This window comes from Marmota marmota, unplaced genomic scaffold (genome assembly GCF_001458135.2).
Source record: "Marmota marmota marmota unplaced genomic scaffold, marMar, whole genome shotgun sequence".
Taxonomy (NCBI): domain Eukaryota; kingdom Metazoa; phylum Chordata; class Mammalia; order Rodentia; family Sciuridae; genus Marmota; species Marmota marmota.
In genome coordinates, this window is record NW_026000026.1 from 29,444,092 (window position 1) to 29,463,909 (window position 19,818).

Sequence of the window (19,818 nt, forward strand, 5' to 3'; positions counted from 1 at the left end):
GTAAAAAAGGCTAGGGGAGGTGATACTGTAGCTAGGGCAGGCCCAGGGAAAGCAATCCAGGAAGTGAAATGGCCCCTGACAAAGTTTGGGGTGGAGGAGAGCACAAGTGGTGTTCCCAGAAGTGTGGGGGCCTTGCTGATGGAACAGGAGAAGCAGACACAAAGAGACATGGGTGGAGAGGCTGCCAGGCACCAGCGGGAAGAGGCAAGGGGTCTAGGCTCTGCCAGGTCTAGGAGGGTAGGGCAGGGGTAAGTCAGCTGCTTATAAGGCTAGCAGAACCAGTTCTCATTATTCAGAAACCACATTCTGGTATCCTTACACCTGGGTTAAGACAAGAAGGCCGCTGTGAGCCCCACTTGAAATTTCGAGACTGAGTGTTGAGGGTTGCTGGGACAGGTTGAGTTCTGAGCGGTCCTCTGACCAGGAGTGGGGCTCTGGTCGGTGAGAAGCCCTGCCTTGACGACCCAGATTTGAGCAATGACAGGGTTGGGTCCCAGTCAGGGACCTGAGGGCCTGCCCTCACCCTCAGTTCTGCCTCTTCTGGCATTGGAGAGCCCGCTAGGGAACTAGAGTAAGGGGAGGTGAAAGTGGGTCGGGTTCTGGGTCCTGGGACTGGAGGGGTCTGGGACGCGGTACTCCCTCCCGCGGTGGCTAGGCCCTGGCAGATGCAGAAAAGCCGGCCAAGGCAGAGCCCCAAGGTGGACTGTTGGGGCGGGGCGGGGGAGCCGCAGGAGGCCGACGAGGGGTCTGGAATTCCTCTTCCCCTCCCTCCTCCGCCCGCCTCGGCCTTCTCCCACCCCCTGGGCTGCGGGGGGAGCAGGGGAGGCGCCGGGGCCCCTCCGCCCCGCCGGCTAAGCGCAGGAGGGGCGCAGGGAGGGGCCCTGGACGCCGCGGGGCTGGGCCCCTCGCAGAGGCCCGCGCAGGCAGGCCCCGCCCCGGCCTCGCACATCTGGGCCGGGAGCGCGGCCATCCGGCCTGGGGGAGGGGGCGCGGGCCAGAGCAGAGTCGGAGGCCGCCGGCCGGGCGCACGTCGAGGGCTGCGGCAGGCACCGCCGCCCGCTGCGGGCCGGGATCTAGGCGGCCGGACCTGGGTCGAGCTGTCGGGAGGGCGGAGGTGAGCTCTCTAGGGCGGGGGCTGCTGGACTCTGGGAGCGGAGAGAGGCACAGAGGTTGGCCGTCCCGGGCTCTCTGCGGAGACCCCACGAGAACGCTCCTGACTCCGGTGAGGGCAGTTCTGCAAGCCCCTCTCTTTAGCCAGGCCGTGGGAGCGGGCTCCTACTTGAGCTATGGGGCCCTACACCCGTTGCGCTAAGGCTCCACCTGGCTGCCTGTGCCTGGGGGCTGGCAGGAGAGCCAGTGTGGGTTGGGGCCTGCTTCGGGGAAGTGGTTGTGGAGACACGGTGCCTGGGATGGAGACTGGAGGCTGAATAGATGTGCGTTTTGGGAGCTGCCTCAGAGGCCCCAGGTCCTGTGGTCTGGGATGCAAGAGAGTGGTTGGGTAGCCAGGGTCCTGGTGTCCTGGCCTCTGGTTTCTCTACTGAGGCGGCATCTGGGCTCCCATAGGGGTCCTGGAGCTGCCTGTGGAGCAAACTTGTGCTGGGGACAGATGGGAGGAAAGGAGTTCTCAACCAGGACTCCAGGGAGCAGATCCACCCAGGAGTTATGGAAAGAGAGGGAGGTATTGGAGACTGATGGGTCTTGGGGGACAGAGGTTGTTTGTGAACTGGCTGCTCCCATGATGAGGATCTAAGGGCGTGGGGCAGGATGTATGGAAAGTAAAGATGAGGACAGAAAGGCTCCATAGGAGACCATTTCTGTCACCCTTGCCCCAGCACAAGAGGGGGCAGCCCCTTCACCCACAGCCTCCCCCTAGTTCCCTTCTGGCTTCTCTCCAGATTCAGGGTGGGGCAGACTTTTGGGTGCCATTTCTGATCTGACACTTGGACCCTGGTTGGTTGGCCCATTCTGTGGCTTGGAAGAAACGCTTGTGGCCTCACTTAGCTTGCTGACAGAGTCCTGTTCCATTAGAAAGGCCTGCAGTATGCTGAGTAGGCAGCAGTGGATAGGAGAGGCAGGGTCCCAGGGAGGAGGGGAACTGTAAAGATGTGGTTGTCCTCATGGACATTGTGTGGAGTCCTGAAATCTAGTAGCACCACACACTTGCAGAGCTCCGAGGGCCATAAGTGCCCAGCCCAAACACCCCTGACATAGGAAGAGATCTTGAGAGAATTCTCTCCATTAAGTAAAAAAGTTCGGGAACATTCTCTAGGAAGTCTCTGGTGTAAGTCCCTTCTTGGCCACACCCTGTCCTGGTTCCCAGGAACCGATAGGGCATGCCTATTGGGTAGAAATAAGGACCAGGGGTAAGGGAGAATCATAAGATTAGAGGTCAATATGAGGCCAAAAGTTAGGAGTCAATCCATGGGCAGAGTTAAGGATCTACTTATGGGTAGGGTAGGGATCATGCTGGGGCCAGAATTTGACACATGCTGTCAGCCAGGAAATGGAGTTACTTTTTGCATAAAATCAAACTGTCCCAGGAAAATATTCCCTAACCCATAGATGTCACTCTTTGAAATTAGTGGGCCCCTGCGATAGGGGTCTGCCTCCCTCATTTTCAGCTGTAAATTCTGTCCAGACCTAACTTTGGGGAACTAGGTTGTCTTGAGCTCCCTGGTCAGCATTGCACTTAAATGTCTTTGGGTGCATTTGCATGGTGGTGGGAGTTTCCAAAGAAAAATACATGGGGCATGTGTGAGTGTTTTGTAGCTGCTACCTGCTTCTACCTACAACTCTCAGGGAATCAGCAGGAAACTCCTTTAGCACAAATTGATTTGATTCCTACCTCCTTGACAAAAAACTCAGGATGGCTAAATAAAATTCTCAGAAAGACCAGAAACTTCTAAAAAGCCAAAATTCAGAATTTAAATGAAACTATGAAGGAAAGAACACTGCTCATACATGCCTGACTCTCTGCCTTTATCAACACCTTTCATACCTGGATTTATTGATCCTCGGAAGTTCCTTGTGACACCCATTTTATAGGAAAGGACATTGAGGTGCAGAGAGGTGACATGATAGACTCATGCCAGGTGCCATGATATACTCACTTCAGGTACCCAAACTCCTGCCATCCCTGAGAACCCAGGGCAGGGGCACTCCATGTATGACACACTCAAAGAAAGAAGATAACAAGCTTCAGAACAGAGATTATAGGCACATGGTTGGGGCATGAAATTCAGTTTAGAGTGATGGACAACTCAGTGTGTTTTTTCCCAAGTTTTTGGTTGTTTCTATAGACCCAATAGCATTAATCCATCCATCCACCCATCTATCCATCTAAGAAAGTGGTTCCCAACACTTAGCACAGAGACTGGTACAAAGAAATTACTAATATGTGTTTGTTGAAGAACCAAACATGATGGTGCATGTCTGTAATCCCAGCAACTCCAGACTAATGCAGAAGGATGGCAAGTTCAAGGCTAGCCTCAGCAACTCAGCAAGACTCTGTCTCAAAATAATAAATAAAAATGGCTGAGAAATGTAACTCAGTAGTAGAAAACCCCAGGGTTTAATCCCTACTACTGCAAACAGTGACAACAAAGAACATACAAATAGGACTGCCAGCTTCTTTATTGCAGCTGGATCCAGTGGAATGCTCGTAAATGTTTTATAGTCAAGTCTCTGGGAGGGAGAAAAATCTGATTTTGTAGTGTTTGCCAATTCCCATAGTGTAAATATTCCCACCACAACTGATTTCAAGCTACTACCATGATGTCAATGAATGCAGAATTGAGAAAAGAGACGCAGTTTCAGCTCTGAAAAGCTTGTGGGACCCAGCTCTAGGATGTCACTCTGTCACTCTGAGCTGGGCTCCTGTCCCTGGTGACCAAGATTCCTATCAACCTCATTTATTAGTTTCTCTTTTCTGGGCATCATCTGGCCACTACTTTGCAAGTGTCCACAGCCAGCCCAGTCCTTCTCCTGATTCAGATTCCTGTGTATCCAACTGTGTACCTCCAGTGACATGGAGGACAGCAAGACTGCATAGTGCTAGCCATGTAGGAGTATCCTTGACATGCAAAAGGGTGTAGAAGTCTGGGTGTCTCTCCACAATTAGGCTGGGTTTGTGTAAACCCTGCATGAACGAGGGTGTGTACATGTGTGTAAGGGCGTGCCAGTGCCAGCTCTGTGTTGGCTTGTGTTCTGTTAGCAAAACTTCCTGATCCTGTTAATGGGTACAGAGAGGGAGTAGGCCCTGGGCAGCCCCCACCTTTGTTAGAGGGAGAACCAGGCTCACAGATAAAGCCAATAGCATCCAAGATCTGCTGTTGAACTGCAGGGACACTTGAGCAGCACTTCTCAAAGTCACCTGGGCATCTCTCCTTAACATACAAGTCCTGATTCAGCAGGTCAGGGATGAGGCCTGAGTTTCTACATTTCTAACAAGCCTCCTGGAGATCCCAGGAAGATGCCCAAGCTGCCATGTTTTGAGTAGCAATGCTGTTGAGAATTTGGAGGGTCGTGCCTATAATCTGGCCCCCAGAACTTCACAGACACAAACTCAAGTTCTTCCCATCTTTTGTTGCTGTTGTTGTTGTTGTTGTTATTGATGGACCTTTTATTTTTCATATGCGGTGCTGAGGATCGAACCCAGTGCCTCACACATGCTAGGCAAGTGCTCTACCACTGAGTCACAACCCCAGCCCAAGTTCTTCCCATCTTAAAAAATAAAGTAAATATTCTTCCTCACCTCCCTCCAGCTACTATGCTGTTCCTGGTCTCAGCCAGCCTTCTAAGGAGGTTTAGCCCAATTACCTTCCACTGTTGGCCATATTTGGACTTACCTGTCATGAACCATTAAGATAGGTGTTTACAGTCTTCTCTAGGGCTACAACTCTTTTATTTTTGTTTTATTTTGTTTTGTTTTACACCAGGGATTGAACACGGGAGGCTTCTACCTCTGAGCTACATCCCTGGCCCTTTTTATTTTATTCGGAGACAGGGTCTTGCTAAATTATCCAAGCTTGCTTGGAACTTAGATCTTCCTGCCTCAACCACCCAAGTAGCTGGAATTACAGACATGTGTCACCGTGCCCAGTGAGTCTCAGGATCTCTTAAAGGCATCTAGCTTCACCCTCTTCTCATCATAGTCTTCATGAAACCACAGAAAGCTTCTCCATATCTCGGGCAGCCCATCTTCCCCTATTCAGACTTTAAGTCACTTCTCCTCTCTTCCCTCTGCTTTCCGCCAGGCCTCCCATGACCATGACTCCCAAACACATGTATCTAACTTGGATTTCTTCCTGACCTCCCGATCACATATCATCTGGCTTGTTGGCATGTTCTCTTAGTTCCAAATTCTGCCCCTTCCCCCTGCCATCCTGCCCCTTCACTACCTAGCTTATCATCTGTCTTAGCTTGAGCCAGGCACTGCCACCTTGACATCCACTGTCTCTTATATGTCTCCACCTGTCTCAAGGCACACAGACACCACCATCTAAAGCCTGGAAGGCTACAAGCCCAGCTAATTTCCTGCTTCCATGGTCTCCTGCAATCCACCTCCCCAAGCAGTCAGAGGGACATCTCAAAATGCAAACTAAATCACGCCTCTTCAAATCTTTCAACCTAAAGGAAGGTCCACAGGGGCCTGCCTGCAAGCCCACCCCTCCCCCATTCGCTGTGTTCAGCTGCCACATTCACAGCCCAGTATTGTTTATAATCTCAAAATTACTTATGCTGATTATTGGATTATGATCATCTCCCTCACCAAGCTGTGAATCCCTAGGGATGGAGTCTCTCTAGATCACTGATGTGCCCCCAGCACCTGGCACAGAGGTGGGCACCAGGAAACACTGAGAAGGATCCCAAGCCCTTTAAAGCAAAGCCATTTTGAGACAAACGGGGCCTGTGAGACTGAGCTTTACATGAGATGAAGGAATTGCTGTAAATCTGGTTAGACATGATAATGGTGTTGTAATGGTGTTTTTCCAAAATGTCTTTATCTTTTGGAGAGACATGTTGAAGTGTTTATGGGTGAAGCAACATGATGACTGGGATTTGCTTCAAAGGACTCCAGCCAAAAGTAAATAAATACAATAAATAAGCAGTCAGTGAAGGAACAAAAGAACAAGTAAATCCCATTCTGCTTGTCTGTTCCTGTTGACAGCTACAAGTCCCTCAAGGATGCTGGCTGTCCCGGAGATGGGCCTGCCGGGGCTGTACATTGGTAAGACCCCACACTGCTGGCTCCTCTTCCTTGACCACCACTCCACTCACCCCTGCCTTGAGACCCCTTCACCCGCAGGTTGTCCACATTGTGTGTGTGTATACATATGACCCATCTGGTCACAGAACCCCTCTGTGTATATATGGGTGTGAGTGCAGAGAGGGTGTGTGCACACACAGGTATATGCATGTGCAAGTGTTTTGTTCAGATAGTGTGTGCATAGGACTTTGTGTGAGTATGAGTTAGTGTGCGTCTGTCTGTGGGTAGATCTCTGCATGGGACCTGTGGGGGGTAGGGTATAGTCTAAGATGGGCATGTGAATACAGAAGTCTGTGCATGCCTATGTGAGTGGCCTGGTCTGGAGGCAGACTCTGGGCTCTCTGCAGGGGTGGGAGGCCAGCAGGCAGAAGGGACACTCCTCAGGAAATCCATTCACAAAGACCTGGCGGGCTGGGCCCTTCCTTCCTGCCTCCCTTCCCAGGCTCAAAGCACAGCAACTTGGCCTCTCAAGCTGGAGCTGGTGGCAGGGCTAAGCCTATGCTTGGATGCCTGAGAAAGGGGAGCCCTCAGAATGTGAATACCATGTCCCTGCCCCTCTGGCACCCAAAGAGACTACAGCCCTGTTCAGGCATTTCCCAGAATTCCATTTATTCCCAACCCCTCACATGTTCCTGGGTTACCCCAGGCCAATGAAGGCTGGGGCCTCTCTTGGGTCACATAGCAAGGCTGTGGTTGAAGGAACAGGTCCCTCCCCTCGCTCAGCATGCAGCATGACAGACCTGCCTATTTGTCCATGAATCTTCATGCCAGGTCCCTCTTTGCCTCTCTGGACAACCTCCTTTTCCCCACCCATGGATCTCAGGACTGCCCCAGTACCTCCCACATGACCCTTAGCAAAGCTCTGTCTGATGGTGACCAGCTGCCAGCCCATACCTGGGAGTGTTCAGCCAGGCAGGACCTCTTGCCCAGTGAGCTGCCTGATCCTTCAGGCAAAGCCTTGGGCTGCCTCCTGGGGGCTACTCTGTGACCTCTTACCTAAGATCCAGCTCAGTCGTGAGCCTGCAAAGGGGTTTCAGAAAGAAGATAACAAGATCTCCTGCCCCTAAATGCTAGCTGGGGTGTACATTTGTGTATGGGGGTGTGTGTTTAAAGGGTTGGGTGATCTGACTTCCCAGTGCTGTGGACATGCCTAAGCTCAAAGCTGGACTGGAGGGAGATGCTGGCCTCCCCCTTCCTGATCCTCCCTAGGCAGCCAGTTGGGCTGTCTGTGGCCCTGAGGATGGGGGAGGGAGAGCTCCTCAAGTCCTGATTAGAAACAGGTGGCCCAAGTTACGGCAGAGGGGAGCAGTCCCACTTCTGGGCCAGCGGGGCTACCTCCCAGCCACTTAAATCTGCTATTCCCCCTCCTTTTGTGATTTCTCTACCCTCCACCCCTACCCCAGTAGCTCGTCTGCCCCACTTCTCCTGCCCTTCTACTTCTGGACTCAGTCTCCCCACCATATGATGCATCTCTGTCTCCCCTCCTCCCTAGCTGGGTGTGCCGGATGGGTGCCGGGGGAGTCAATGAGCCCAGGTGATACATAGATCACCCTCCAGGGAAAGGTTGCCTCTAACTGATAACAGGCCCTTAGCCTCTGCACCCGCCTCAAGACTGTCCTTCCTGATCTTCCCTTCCAGTCCCTCTTCCCCAGTAGAACTGATAGAGAACCTCCTGGTGCCAGACCTGGGATCCCGCTGTCCTGATCATGCCAGAATGACCTGCTCTCTCTTCCCTGCAGGTTCCAGCCCAGAGCGATCACCAGTACCTAGCCCACCTGGCTCCCCAAGGACCCAGGAGAGCTGTGGCATTGCCCCGCTCACACCCTCACAGTCTCCAGTAAGCCCAGATCAGGGTCTGGGGTTATGGGAGGCCTGGGTTGGTGCGGAGGGAGATGGAACCTGGCAGAGCCATGGCAGGGCCTGTGCTGGGAAGAAAGAAGGGGCAGGGGCATACCGCCATGCCTCCTGTCCCTGTACACCCTAGTCACACACCCCCAGGAGGATTAGCCTTGGGTGGCCTTGGGCTACTAAGCAGGTAAGCCCCACATAACTAACTCCCAGCCTTCCCTGCTATAGGATGATACCTAGGGGCCACTGGGCTGGCAGCAGGTGGTGGGGCAGGCCTGTGGTTTTTATAGGTTCTCCCAGCACTAGGGCCTCTCAGAGTTGCTCCACCTCCTGCCAACCACAGTCCCACCTTATTTCAAGACATATCTGGAGGAGAGGAAGTGTGTGTTGTCAAAAAAGTAGTTTGGAAACTACTAGCTTGAAGTTTCCAGGACATAGCCTTCTCACCCCCAGTTCCCTGAGAGTCTTGTCCTGATGATCCAGCCTGGGGACCCTCTTGTTCTCAGAGACCCCAGGCTTGGACTGGGAGAAGGCAGGGACAAGTCTGCATGTGCATAGGGCCTCTCCTCTATGCCACAGAATTGGAAAGAATCTGGTTTGAGTCACTGTGGCCACAAAAAAGAGTAAAGGAATAAAATATGCACAGGTCCATATAAAGCTATAAAACTGCCCAGAGGAGCAAAATTGCTCCCAGCCATTCTGAGACTGGTGTGGGGAGAGAAGATGGTGCGAGATGGGGGTGGACCAAGGCAGTAGCTGGGTGAAGAATTGGAAGTGGCAAAGCAGCTGCTGTCGCCCAAAACCACAGGGCTACCTGAGAAACCTCAGACTTTCTGAGTAGTTGGTATGCCCAGGTCTTAGCCTGGAGCCAGGGAGGAGAGGGGAGCCCTGGCCAGCAGGTGGGCAGGTGGAGCTGGGCCAGGTCTGCTCTGTACCACAGCTAGCAGAGGGGAGCACTTCCCTGCTGGTTGCTGACTCTGAATCTTGGATTTACAGAAGCCGGAGGCCCGAGCCCCCCAGCAGGCCTCCTTCTCAGTGGTGGTGGCCATTGACTTCGGCACCACATCCAGTGGCTATGCCTTCAGCTTTTCCAGTGACCCTGAGGCCATCCACATGATGAGGTGATGGTGGCTGGGATGGGAGATTGCAGGGAGGGGGATCCCCAAATTCTGGGATGGGCCTGATCCTAGAAATGGCCACTGAGACATGGGGTCATCTCAGAGCCGCTTCCATCCCTAGTCTAGGCACGCCGTGGGGACAAAAGGTTGGAAGATGGCCTCACATCTGGGGTCCAGGCCTCAAGTGGAGCACTCTCACCCTCTGCCTAAAATGTGGAACTTTAGTTTTATTTTAAGTTGTTATGTATTTATTTACTTTTTCACTGCTGGTGATGGAGCCTAGGGCCTTCCTTGCACATGCGAGGTGCTCTACAACTGAGCAACATCTCCCAGCTCAGGGGTTTATTTGTGTGTTTTGGGCAGTACTAGATTTTTTTTTTTAAGAGAGAGAGAGAGATTTTTTTAAATATTTATTTTTCAGTTTTCAGTGGACACAACGTCTTTATTTTTATGTTATGTGGTGCTGAGGATCGAACCCAGCGCCCCGTGCATGCCAGGCAAGCGCGTTACCGCTTGAGCCACATCCCCAGCCCTGGGGAATTTATTTTTAATTTAACATTTTTTGTGGAGATATAACAAACTTGCAATAAAACATACATACCTTTTTATTGGGTTATACACAAACATATATATATGCATATATGTGTTTTTTTAAATATTTTTAGTTGTAGATAGACACAATACCTTTATTTTATTTATTTATCTTCATGTGGTGCTAAGGATCGAACTCAGTTCCTCTTACGTGCAAGGCAAGCGCTCTACCACTGAGCTACAACCCCAGCCCTGAATATATGTGTTTTAAAGATAAAAGTGATCTATAATAAAACTTGCTTTATTTTATTTATGTATTTATTTATTTTTGTGGTACTGGGGATTGAACCCAGGGGTGCTCTGCCATATCCAACCCTTTTAATTTTCTTTTGAGTCAGGGTCTTGCTAAGTTGCTGAGGCTGGCTTTGAACTTGCAATCCTCCTGCCTCAGCCTCCTGAGTCTCTGGGATTATAGGTATGTGCTATGATGCCAGTTCTCTCTTTCTTATAAAGCTGCTGGGATTCAGTCATGGTTTCTTCACCCTAAAAACCTTATTTTAGTCATGCTCTCTTCCCAAAGGCCTCACCTCTAAACACCATAAATGGATCTCCACTCTCCTAGGACCTCACAATGGGGATTACATTTCAACAGATGAAACCTTAGGGGACACTCAAATCATAACCAAGCCATAGCAACTTCCCTCTGTATCTCAAGATCCTGATCCTTTGAATGTATCTTACTAGGGCCACAGCCAGTAGGTGAAGCTACACAAGACTCCACAACTCTCAACCCAGAAGGGTATGGGAGATACAGGGGAGCTTCCTAAGGACCTGGGAAGGGTGAATGGAGAGACAAAAGTCTGACAAAACTGACAAAAGACAAAACTGACCCAAAGATACATGAGACATGAGCTTCCTGTGAACCTGGACTGGTTTTCCCCTATCTCTGCTCCCTCCCCATGACAGGAGGCCACAAAGGCACTTAGAGCCCTCTAGGAACTATAGGGCATACCAGCTTATCAGCATACACAGCTAAGGCTATACCAGGTTTCATGAACACATGAAAGACACTGTCTCATGAAAGTGATGGTCACAGAAACTGAGGAACATCTTGACCTCCCCAAGCCTTCTCTTCTCACCACCACCAACCACCAAGCCTCATCATTTCTATGTCTCCCTAATATCTCTAGTATACCCATCCACTTCTCTCCATGGCCACCACTCCAGCCTAAGTTTACCCTCCATCCTCTCTCACTTGCACTGCTGCAACATCCTCCTTCCTGGTGTAGCTTCTGCATCTTCTCTTGCCTCCAATCTGTTCTTCATGGAGACCAGCGACCTCCCTTTCCAAAGGTAAATGTAGTCATATCTGTTCGCTGCCCTACTTAAAATCCACCAAGAGAGAATTCTGGTATGACATTTAAAGTTCTTCATTATCTAGAATTCCTGTAATTTCTTTTTCCCTGCTGCACATTGAGCCAATCTAGAATTGGTTCCCCTGCTCTTCATACCTCTAACCTTTTGCATTCTTCTCTGCCTGGATTCCCAGTTCCTTCCCACAAAGGACTGCAATGGCGAAGTTGGCCTGAAGGAGTCAGGATGTCAGAGAAGGAAGAGGAGGGGGAGGAAAGGATTTGCCAGGCAAAAAAGTGGGTAGTTCTGGGTGGAGGTCCAGAAGCCCTTGTAGACAGGGGGTTTCAGAATCTCATTCAGGTTTTTGGGAACTGCCAGAGTTGCAGTCTCCTAAGGTGTGACTGTGGAGGTGGGTCAGATAGAAATGGTCTTGAAAGACTTGGAAGGAGCCTGGCCTTGGAGAATGGCCTTCAAGAGGGCAAGGTCCCTGGCTGGGACCTGGGTTTCTTCCAGGGTCCCAGAGAGAACACATCAGGAAATCAGACCCACCCCAACACATGGTGGCTTTTTGCTGCTTATAAGGGATATAAAGAGGAGAGGTCAAAGGGTGTGACTTAATGGAAGAAACAGGAGTCAGATGGGACCAGTGGAACCTATAGGTAGCATTTAGGGAGATTTAATTGTGTGCCATCTGTACTTCCCAAGAACAAATCTTCCCTCATTTCCTCTTCATAAGAACCCTAAGAGGTAGATACCATCATTATTCCCATTTTACAGAAACTGAGGCTTAGAGTTTGTCCTGCCTGAGGTCACACTGCTGGCCCCGGAGCCAGCACCCAACCCCATGAATGGTGGGTTGCCGCTGAACCCACTGATAACCACCCTGTGCCTCCACAGGAAATGGGAGGGTGGGGATCCAGGCGTGGCCCACCAGAAGACCCCTACCTGCCTGCTGCTGACCCCAGAGGGAGCCTTTCACAGTTTTGGCTACACTGCCCGTGATTACTACCACGACCTAGACCCTGAGGAGGCACGGGACTGGCTCTACTTCGAGAAGTTCAAGATGAAGATCCACAGCACCACTGTGAGCCACGTTCTGGCTCTGGGCAGGGCTGGGACCAGGGAGGCGGGGCCAGGAGGGGAAAAGACTGCATAAGTGGAGGGTGGGGCACAACTAAAAGAGATGAGGAAGAGTGGTGGAAGGATGACTAAGGGGCGGGGCTGAAGAGAGTTGGTCCAGGAGGTGGGCGGAGCTCGTAGGTGGTTGGGCGGGGCCAAGGTGAGCTGGGACTGAGGATGAAGAGGAGTTAGAGGGGGAGTGAGGCGAAGGTCAAAGAGGTCATCAGGGAATGGTGACAGAGCTTTGGCCTCTGGCAGAGCCTCTGTGTATCTCTGCCAGGATCTCACCTTGAAGACCCAGCTAGAGGCCGTAAATGGAAAGAAGATGCCAGCCCTGGAGGTGTTCGCCCATGCCCTTCGCTTTTTCAAGGAGCACGCCCTTCAGGTGTGCTGCTGCCCCGTTCCAGACAACTGGGGAAGGGACTCCCAGGCTCTTCTATTCCTTCCTTTCCCTTAATCCCACCCCATCTATCAGATGTGAAGTTATTGCCGGATATTATAGACCATCTTCTCCAGTCCCCTGTCTTTCTATCTGATCAGACAGGTGGAAGAGGGAGATTCTTCCAACTCAACTTGGAAGTCCTTCCTGAGATTTGGTTAGTTCCCCCAGCTCCCATACAGGGCTGAAGATGCTCCCAAGCCAACTGTTCCCCTCTCCACTCCCTATTCCTCCAGGAGCTGAGGGAGCAGTGCCCGTCTCTGCCAGAGAGGGACACTGTGCGCTGGGTGTTGACGGTGCCTGCCATCTGGAAACAGCCGGCCAAGCAGTTCATGCGGGAGGCTGCCTACCTGGTGAGGAATGCAGGCAGAACAGAGAACGATGCTTGGGAAGGCCTGGGGGTTGGCCCCATATCCTCATCTCCTCACCACCCCTGGGATCACAGAGTTACTGTTCAAAGACCTCAACCTTCCCCTAATGGGAATTTTGGAGGGCCATTGCCACCAGGAAAGGAAGGGCCTGAGGAAACAGGAAGTAGAATGACAAGAAGCACAGCTCAGGCCAGTAGAGACAACATCTTTTTTTTTTTTTTAATATGTAATGCTTCACGAATTTGTATGTCACTCTTGCGCAGGGTCCATGCTAATCTTCTCTGTATCAGTCCAATTTTAGTATATGTGCTGCCAAAGTGAGCACCAGACAGCATCTTAAGTCATGTTTCCTAGAAGCAGAGCCCAAAATGGGGAGTCTCATGTTGTTGTCTACTGAAAACAGGCTCTCAGGAGAAAGGGAAGGGAGGAAGCAGGACAGGAGAAAGCTGAACAGGGATGTGATCCTGCAGGAGCCCCGCCTCAGCTTGGTCTCCCAGGGAGCTCCAGAGGGAGAATTATAGCACTGAGTTGGCCACCGTGAGGAAAGGGTCCATGTCCGTCAGTGACATGTTGCTGGGAAAATGGGAGGGACTCCTGTCCAAGGGAGGCTGTTCCCATTCAGTTGAGGACAGCTGTCCATAGAAGTAGCAGTTGTAGGCCAACAGCAGCAGACAGGGAACCACAGACATCCACTTCAGCTGGCATCAGTACTTTCAGGAATACCCCTGCCTCTGCCCCAGCCACTGTAGGTTCTTGAGCAGAGGAGAAAGGACTATGAAACTAGGAAGGGAGGAGATTCTGCCCAATGTATGCCAGTCTTCATACACAGAGATGTCCAAAGGTCTGGAGAAAGAAGAGGGTGCAGAGGCTCTACTCTCTCCAGGGGGGACACAGAGGGTACCCCCAACCTCACAAAGCAAAACTCATTGCTTGGTCTTGCCCCTGGGGTCTTGGGGGACAGACCCTAGGACACCAAAAAGGGATCTTGCCTATTGGCTCCCTGGGATATCAGTGCCCCCAATACCTCCATACCTGTGGGCCAGGCATGACCCAGGGGCCAGGTTTATAGCTATCTATGCTTCTCACTGGAAGTCAACCCTGAACAAGTGGGCATCTCCCCACAGGGATCAGGACAGAAGCAAAGCTGTCTCCTGAAAGAATACTCCCCACCTTAGTGCCTCCCTGCCCATTTAATCACCCTGCTTCCTCCCATAGTGTTCCCTGCTGCCAGCTCAGGAAGGGCTGGCTCTGGGCAGGAAGTCTCCATCCCCACCTGTATCCTCCTCCCCCCTTCTGATCAGAATTCTGGGGAGCCCCAAAGCCCCTACAAAATCCAGTATTTCCCAAAGGAATCTCCTGTCCTAATGCAGGAAATAACAGATTTCAAGTGTTTTTCTCCCCCCCCACACACACTGGCCTATCTTGGTGCCTGGAATTTCACTGTTTCCTTCCTGCTGTATCAGATTCTCTGGGAACAAAGTTCTCCTGGGAGTGGGGCAGCCTGTGGCCAAGTGTCTGACACCAGCCCGGTGAGCCCAAGGGAGCCCCTACCACTTCCTCTGCACCACCACACTCCAAATACTGTGCTAGATAGTCTCTGCCAACACCCCAGCCAGTGCTCAGCTGGTCAGCTACACCTGCGAAGGGGAACCTTGCTACAGTTCTGTCATCTTCCTGCTGGGCCACCCCTGTGTCCCTTTGGCCGTGGCCGTGGCCATGGCCTCCGGCCTGGTCATAAAGTGGCCGTGAGCTCCACATTTATGTAGCATGAAGGGGCCTGAGAGGCCTAGCATGGGTGGGATGTGACCAGGGAGGAGGTGGGAGCCCCCTGGTGTCATCCTAGATATGACAGCCCATAGCACTGTCTGGTCCTGCCCACTTTCCATCCAGGCTGGCCTGGTATCTCGAGAGGATGCAGAGCAACTGCTCATTGCCCTGGAGCCTGAGGCTGCCTCTGTCTACTGCAGAAAGCTGCGCCTGCACCAGCTCATGGACCTTAGTGGCCGGACCCCGGGGGGTGGGCGCTTGGGTGAGCGCCGCTCCATTGACTCCAGCTTCCGTCATGGTGAGCTGCCTCAGGGACCTTGCCCAAGACTGGTAAGATGCAGTTGCCCTTGGAGTGTTGAGGTCACTGAGGCCACAGGCTCAGAATGTTCAAGATGAAGCGGAAGGAGCTCTAATCTTGAGGTAGCAGGAACATCCCTGATGAAGTTCAATTGATGGAGAGAAGTGCAGCCCTGCTCTTGGGGCCCCTAGTCTGGGAGGTGGGGGGAATTGAGATTTCACCTTGCCTAGGGGCACATAGTCTGAAGAGGGCAGGACTCATTCAGGCCTGAGACTGAGGTTGGGGGAGGCACAGCCTGCCCTGGGGCAAGCTGCTCAGGTGGGCACTGCCAAAAACAAAGTCTGCCCCCACTCTTGTCTTCAGGAGCTTTCCCTTAAACAGCCACTGCCCACGCCCCAAGCTTCTGCTGCCAGAACCAGGCACTGAGGCCAAGGACAGCTATGGATAACATTGATCATCTTCCCAAATGTCATCTCTCACAATAGGAAGAGGCCCCAAGTTTTGAGCTCCCCTAGGATATCCCCAGATCCCCCCACCCCAGCTCCTCCAAACTCTTCTAAGTATGATTGTGCCTGGTCTGGCCCTTCCTGGATTAAAGAAAGGTCCTGTGTCCAGATATTACACCCCTCCCCGGTTTCGGATACAGTGCCTAGGTTTGGGGGGTCAGCATTGCACTCTCCCACTGGGGGTGGGTGGGAGTTTCAGGAGCACTGGCTGCTCCTGGTCTGGAGGGTCCTGGCTGGGAAGATGAGGGGAGGGGCGTTGGGGTGGTGAACATGGTAGCACAGTCTGATCTCATTCTCCTGCTGTCCACAACCCCTAGCCCGTGAGCAGCTGCGAAGGTCACGCCACAGCCGCACATTTCTGGTGGAGTCAGGAGTGGGAGAGCTGTGGGCAGAAATGCAAGCAGGTGCAATGGAGGGGGATGGAGGGACATCTTTCAGGGAACCATATACTGATGGGAGGAAGGACATACCTAACCTGGCAGTACCCTCAGTCACCAGCACCTTCCCTCTCACAGCTGTGCCCCTAACTCCCACTTCTTCAGAGTTCTGTGTGGAGGAGTCAGTGGAGTTGCAGAACTTCTGGAACCATTTCTCTCCCATACCCTGTGCCCCTATTTGGTGGCCTGAAGTTCAAGTACTTGAAGCTCCTCACATCCCTCCCCACACCCTGGGGTGGCAGGCTTGGGACCTTGGGCAGGGTTGGAGACTGGACAGGCTGGAGGGGATGCAGGACTGAGGGTTCAAGGCAGGCCATGCTGTTTGCCTTTGCCGACTGTCACAGGAGACCGCTATATGGTGGCCGATTGCGGGGGAGGCACTGTGGACCTGACGGTGCACCAACTGGAGCAGCCCCATGGCACCCTCAAGGAGCTCTACAAGGCATCTGGTGAGTAGCCAGGCAGCACCCTTGCTACATAGCGCAGGACCTATAGCCCGCCAATAGTACTTGGTGGCCAGGTGGGCGCTGACACCCCTTCCACTCTCTGGCTCACTGTAGGCGGCCCCTATGGCGCTGTGGGCGTAGACTTGGCCTTCGAGCAGCTGCTTTGTCGCATCTTCGGTGAGGACTTCATTGCGACCTTCAAAAGGCAACGGCCAGCGGCCTGGGTGGATCTCACCATCGCCTTTGAGGCCCGCAAACGCACGGCGGGTCCGCACCGTGCAGGGGCGCTCAACATTTCACTGCCCTTCTCCTTCATTGACTTCTATCGCAAGCAGCGAGGCCACAACGTGGAGACGGCCCTGCGCAGAAGCAGGTAGGTCCAGGGCCCCGGCTCAGGCAGGATTTGCTGTTGAGGAATGGAATGCCACTTCAAGGGACGGTCGTGGGCCCCACAGGACTGTCGCTGTCCGCGTGGACTGTTGCATTACGGAAATGTCGACGGGGCGAGGGGCGAGGGGCGTGAGAACCCAGTGGAGCAGCCCAGGAATCCGCAGCCCAAACTGGTCAAGAGGGAGAATCAAGGGCGGGCGGTGGTGGTGGTGGGCGGGGGTCGGATGTGTATCTTCTCCCGCCCACCTCCCACCTCGCAGCCAACCAATGTACCGTTCCTTGGCTTCTCTGCACCTAGGCTAGGGGATGCTCTTGCCTAGGACTGGAGAAGGCTGAAGAGTGGGGTGGGGATTAAAAGCCAACTTCTAGCTGGTTCACCCTTGACCCATAGTCAGCGCCGGGTACATCCCCCCTGGCGGCAAGGGTAGGGAGTGAAGACCACAGATTCCAAACTGTGGCAAGCAGCCTGACCCTGACTCATGGGCCTGTGCCCCCTTTACTGCTTACAGTGTGAACTTCGTGAAGTGGTCCTCTCAGGGGATGCTCCGGATGTCTTGTGAGGCCATGAATGAGCTTTTTCAGCCCACAGTCAATGGTATCATCCAGCACATAGGTGAGTGCCTGGTCTCTGTTCCACCCTCATTAGAGAATAATTCCCCTCACCAGTGCCTGGAAGCCACCACACATCCATACACTGGGATGAGACCCAGAATCATCTGAAACACCTGGAGCATGCAGTGAGGCAGTGATTAAGAACTAGGCGGATGATGTGTAGCTCTAGCAGGTTAAAGAACCTCTGGTACCCTGGCTTCCCCATTTATAAAATGGGGTGATAGTACTGAGTTCCCCCAGATGCTATCACAAGGATTAAATGAACTGAAGTGTCTAGAGAGTGGGTACACGGTCTTGCATAGTATAGGTATTTGATACTGTAAATAGAGGTCCTGGTCCCTTGCCCTCCACGGGGTGGTGGGAAAGAAGGGGGTGAAGATAGAGTGTTGGGGAGGCAAAGCCCATGAGGACTGCCAAGAGCTCTCAGTGAAAGTGCTCAGTGTTTTTATCAGGATGTAGTTCAAATGGCTAGTTTTTTATTGCCTAAAGTGTACAGGTGGGGAGGGGAGGGGAAGCACCAAGTTGGCACGAAGTTGTGGCCTCAGTGGCTCTTTCTCCCCTTCCCTTTCCTCTTCCTCATCCATCATCTTGGTTCTGCCCCACAGAGGCGTTGCTGGCGCGGCCAGAGGTGCAGGGTGTGAAACTGCTGTTTTTGGTGGGCGGCTTTGCCGAGTCTGCGGTGCTACAGCATGCAGTGCAGGCAGCGCTGGGCGCCCGTGGCCTGCGCGTTGTGGTCCCGCACGACGTGGGCCTCACCATCCTCAAGGGCGCTGTGCTCTTCGGCCAGGCCCCAGGCGTGGTGCGGGTGCGCCGCTCGCCGCTCACCTACGGTGTGGGCGTGCTCAATCGCTTTGTGGATGGGCGCCACCCTCCTGACAAGTTGCTAGTGCGCGACGGTCGCCGCTGGTGCACCGATGTCTTCGAGCGCTTCGTTGCGGCAGAGCAGTCGGTGGCCCTTGGCGAGGAGGTGCGGCGTAGTTATTGTCCAGCGCGCCCTGGCCAACGGCGCGTGCTCATCAATCTGTACTGCTGCGCCGCCGAGGACGCGCGCTTCATCACGGACCCCGGCGTGCGCAAATGCGGCGCGCTCAGCCTCGAGCTCGAGCCGGCCGACGGCGGCCGGGATAGCACCGGCGCAGCCCCAGGCCGCCGCGAGATCCGCGCTGCCATGCAGTTTGGCGACACCGAGATTAAGGTCACTGCTGTGGACGTCAGCACCAATCGTTCCGTGCGCGCCGCCATCGACTTTCTTTCCAACTGAGGGCTACTAGCCCCGCGCTCTTTCGGTCCCTGGGTCTGGAGAGCGGGGTGGGAGCTGAGGAACTGGCCAGTTCCGATGTCAGCGCCCCTTCCCTGCCCTCCATCCTGGAGAGGTGAAGTCTGGAGGGAGGGAGGGGACATATGAAGACTCGCTTTGGGATTGGGCTTTGGTCCGCTGATTGGAAGGCTGAAGGGCCCCGCCAAGAACCAAGAACTTCTGAAAGGTTTGCAAGAGGGAGGGCCCAGACTGGCAGGGTGTGTGTGATCCCTTAGAGAATGCAACAGAAGACTAAGCCCTGGCCTGAACATGGGTTGGGGGAGAAGCAGCAGCAAGATAGGTTGCCAGGTGCCACTGCAGGAGGGAGGTTGTGCAGGGCCTGGGCCTGAAGGGCCAGAGTTCACTAATTGATGGGCTGCTGCCATAGGGGAGAGCCAGGCAGAGCAACCCCAAACCACAGGAAAATGACAAATGGACATTGGAGGGACAGGTGTTAGTAACACCTTCCTGGATATGCTGACCGCCTAAATATGACTCTTACCCACAGAAAGGGCAGTAGCTGACTAGTGGGGAGGAGGGCACATTATTATAGTGAAGGCAGCTTTGGGGGGGTGTGGAGACGACATGCTCTGGAGCCTAAAGACAGCTTGTGAATGACCCACCCCACTTTCATCCCCACCACCTGCTTGGATGGGCAGTTGAGGGAGGGTAAGAAGGACAGAGGGAGCACTGAGGGATGGTCCCAGCTCTGCCACTGACTCCATGTGCCATTAGGACATTCCCGGAGCACCCACAGGCCTGCTTCCCCAAATGTGAAATGTCAGGCATCTCTCTCAATCATGACATGCAACACCCACCCTGCAGCTTACACTAAGATGACAATAAAGCATTTATGCTTAAGGGCAAGCCACAGCCTGCTGGTACCACACAAGTGGGGACCCTAATAGTGGTAGTACTGTAGAAAGCATGAGTTATAGAGAAAGAAGAAAGTTTTCAGCTGTGCACAAGGCAGGGAACCGGCCATAAGGGGGTGCTGCTGTCAGACATCCCAAATACT

The 19,818-nt window shown here is 53.2% G+C and overlaps 1 protein-coding gene and 1 non-coding gene across 3 annotated transcripts; one reads left to right on the forward strand and one right to left on the reverse strand.

The window, feature by feature from the left end:
* The first annotated feature begins 940 nt into the window (after positions 1–940).
* Positions 941–19,667, forward strand: Hspa12b (heat shock protein family A (Hsp70) member 12B). Of its 2 annotated transcripts, none has more exons than XM_048811250.1 (13): positions 941–1,222; positions 6,170–6,229; positions 8,008–8,105; positions 9,113–9,237; positions 12,016–12,202; positions 12,518–12,622; positions 12,913–13,029; positions 14,938–15,112; positions 15,936–16,022; positions 16,400–16,504; positions 16,616–16,874; positions 17,401–17,504; positions 18,109–19,667. In XM_048811250.1, the coding sequence occupies exons 2-13, from the start codon at positions 6,187–6,189 to the stop codon at positions 18,762–18,764; spliced, it is 2,061 nt and encodes a 686-aa protein (XP_048667207.1). In that variant the 5' UTR covers positions 941–1,222; positions 6,170–6,186; the 3' UTR covers positions 18,765–19,667. The 2 variants fall into 2 exon arrangements, with proteins under 2 accessions (XP_048667207.1, XP_015338024.1); XM_015482538.2 differs by having other exon boundaries at positions 941–1,114.
* Positions 13,266–13,372, reverse strand: LOC125619276. Its single transcript, XR_007350764.1, has one exon. It is a non-coding gene; the product is annotated as a U6 spliceosomal RNA (small nuclear RNA).
* Positions 19,668–19,818: the final 151 nt, after the last annotated feature.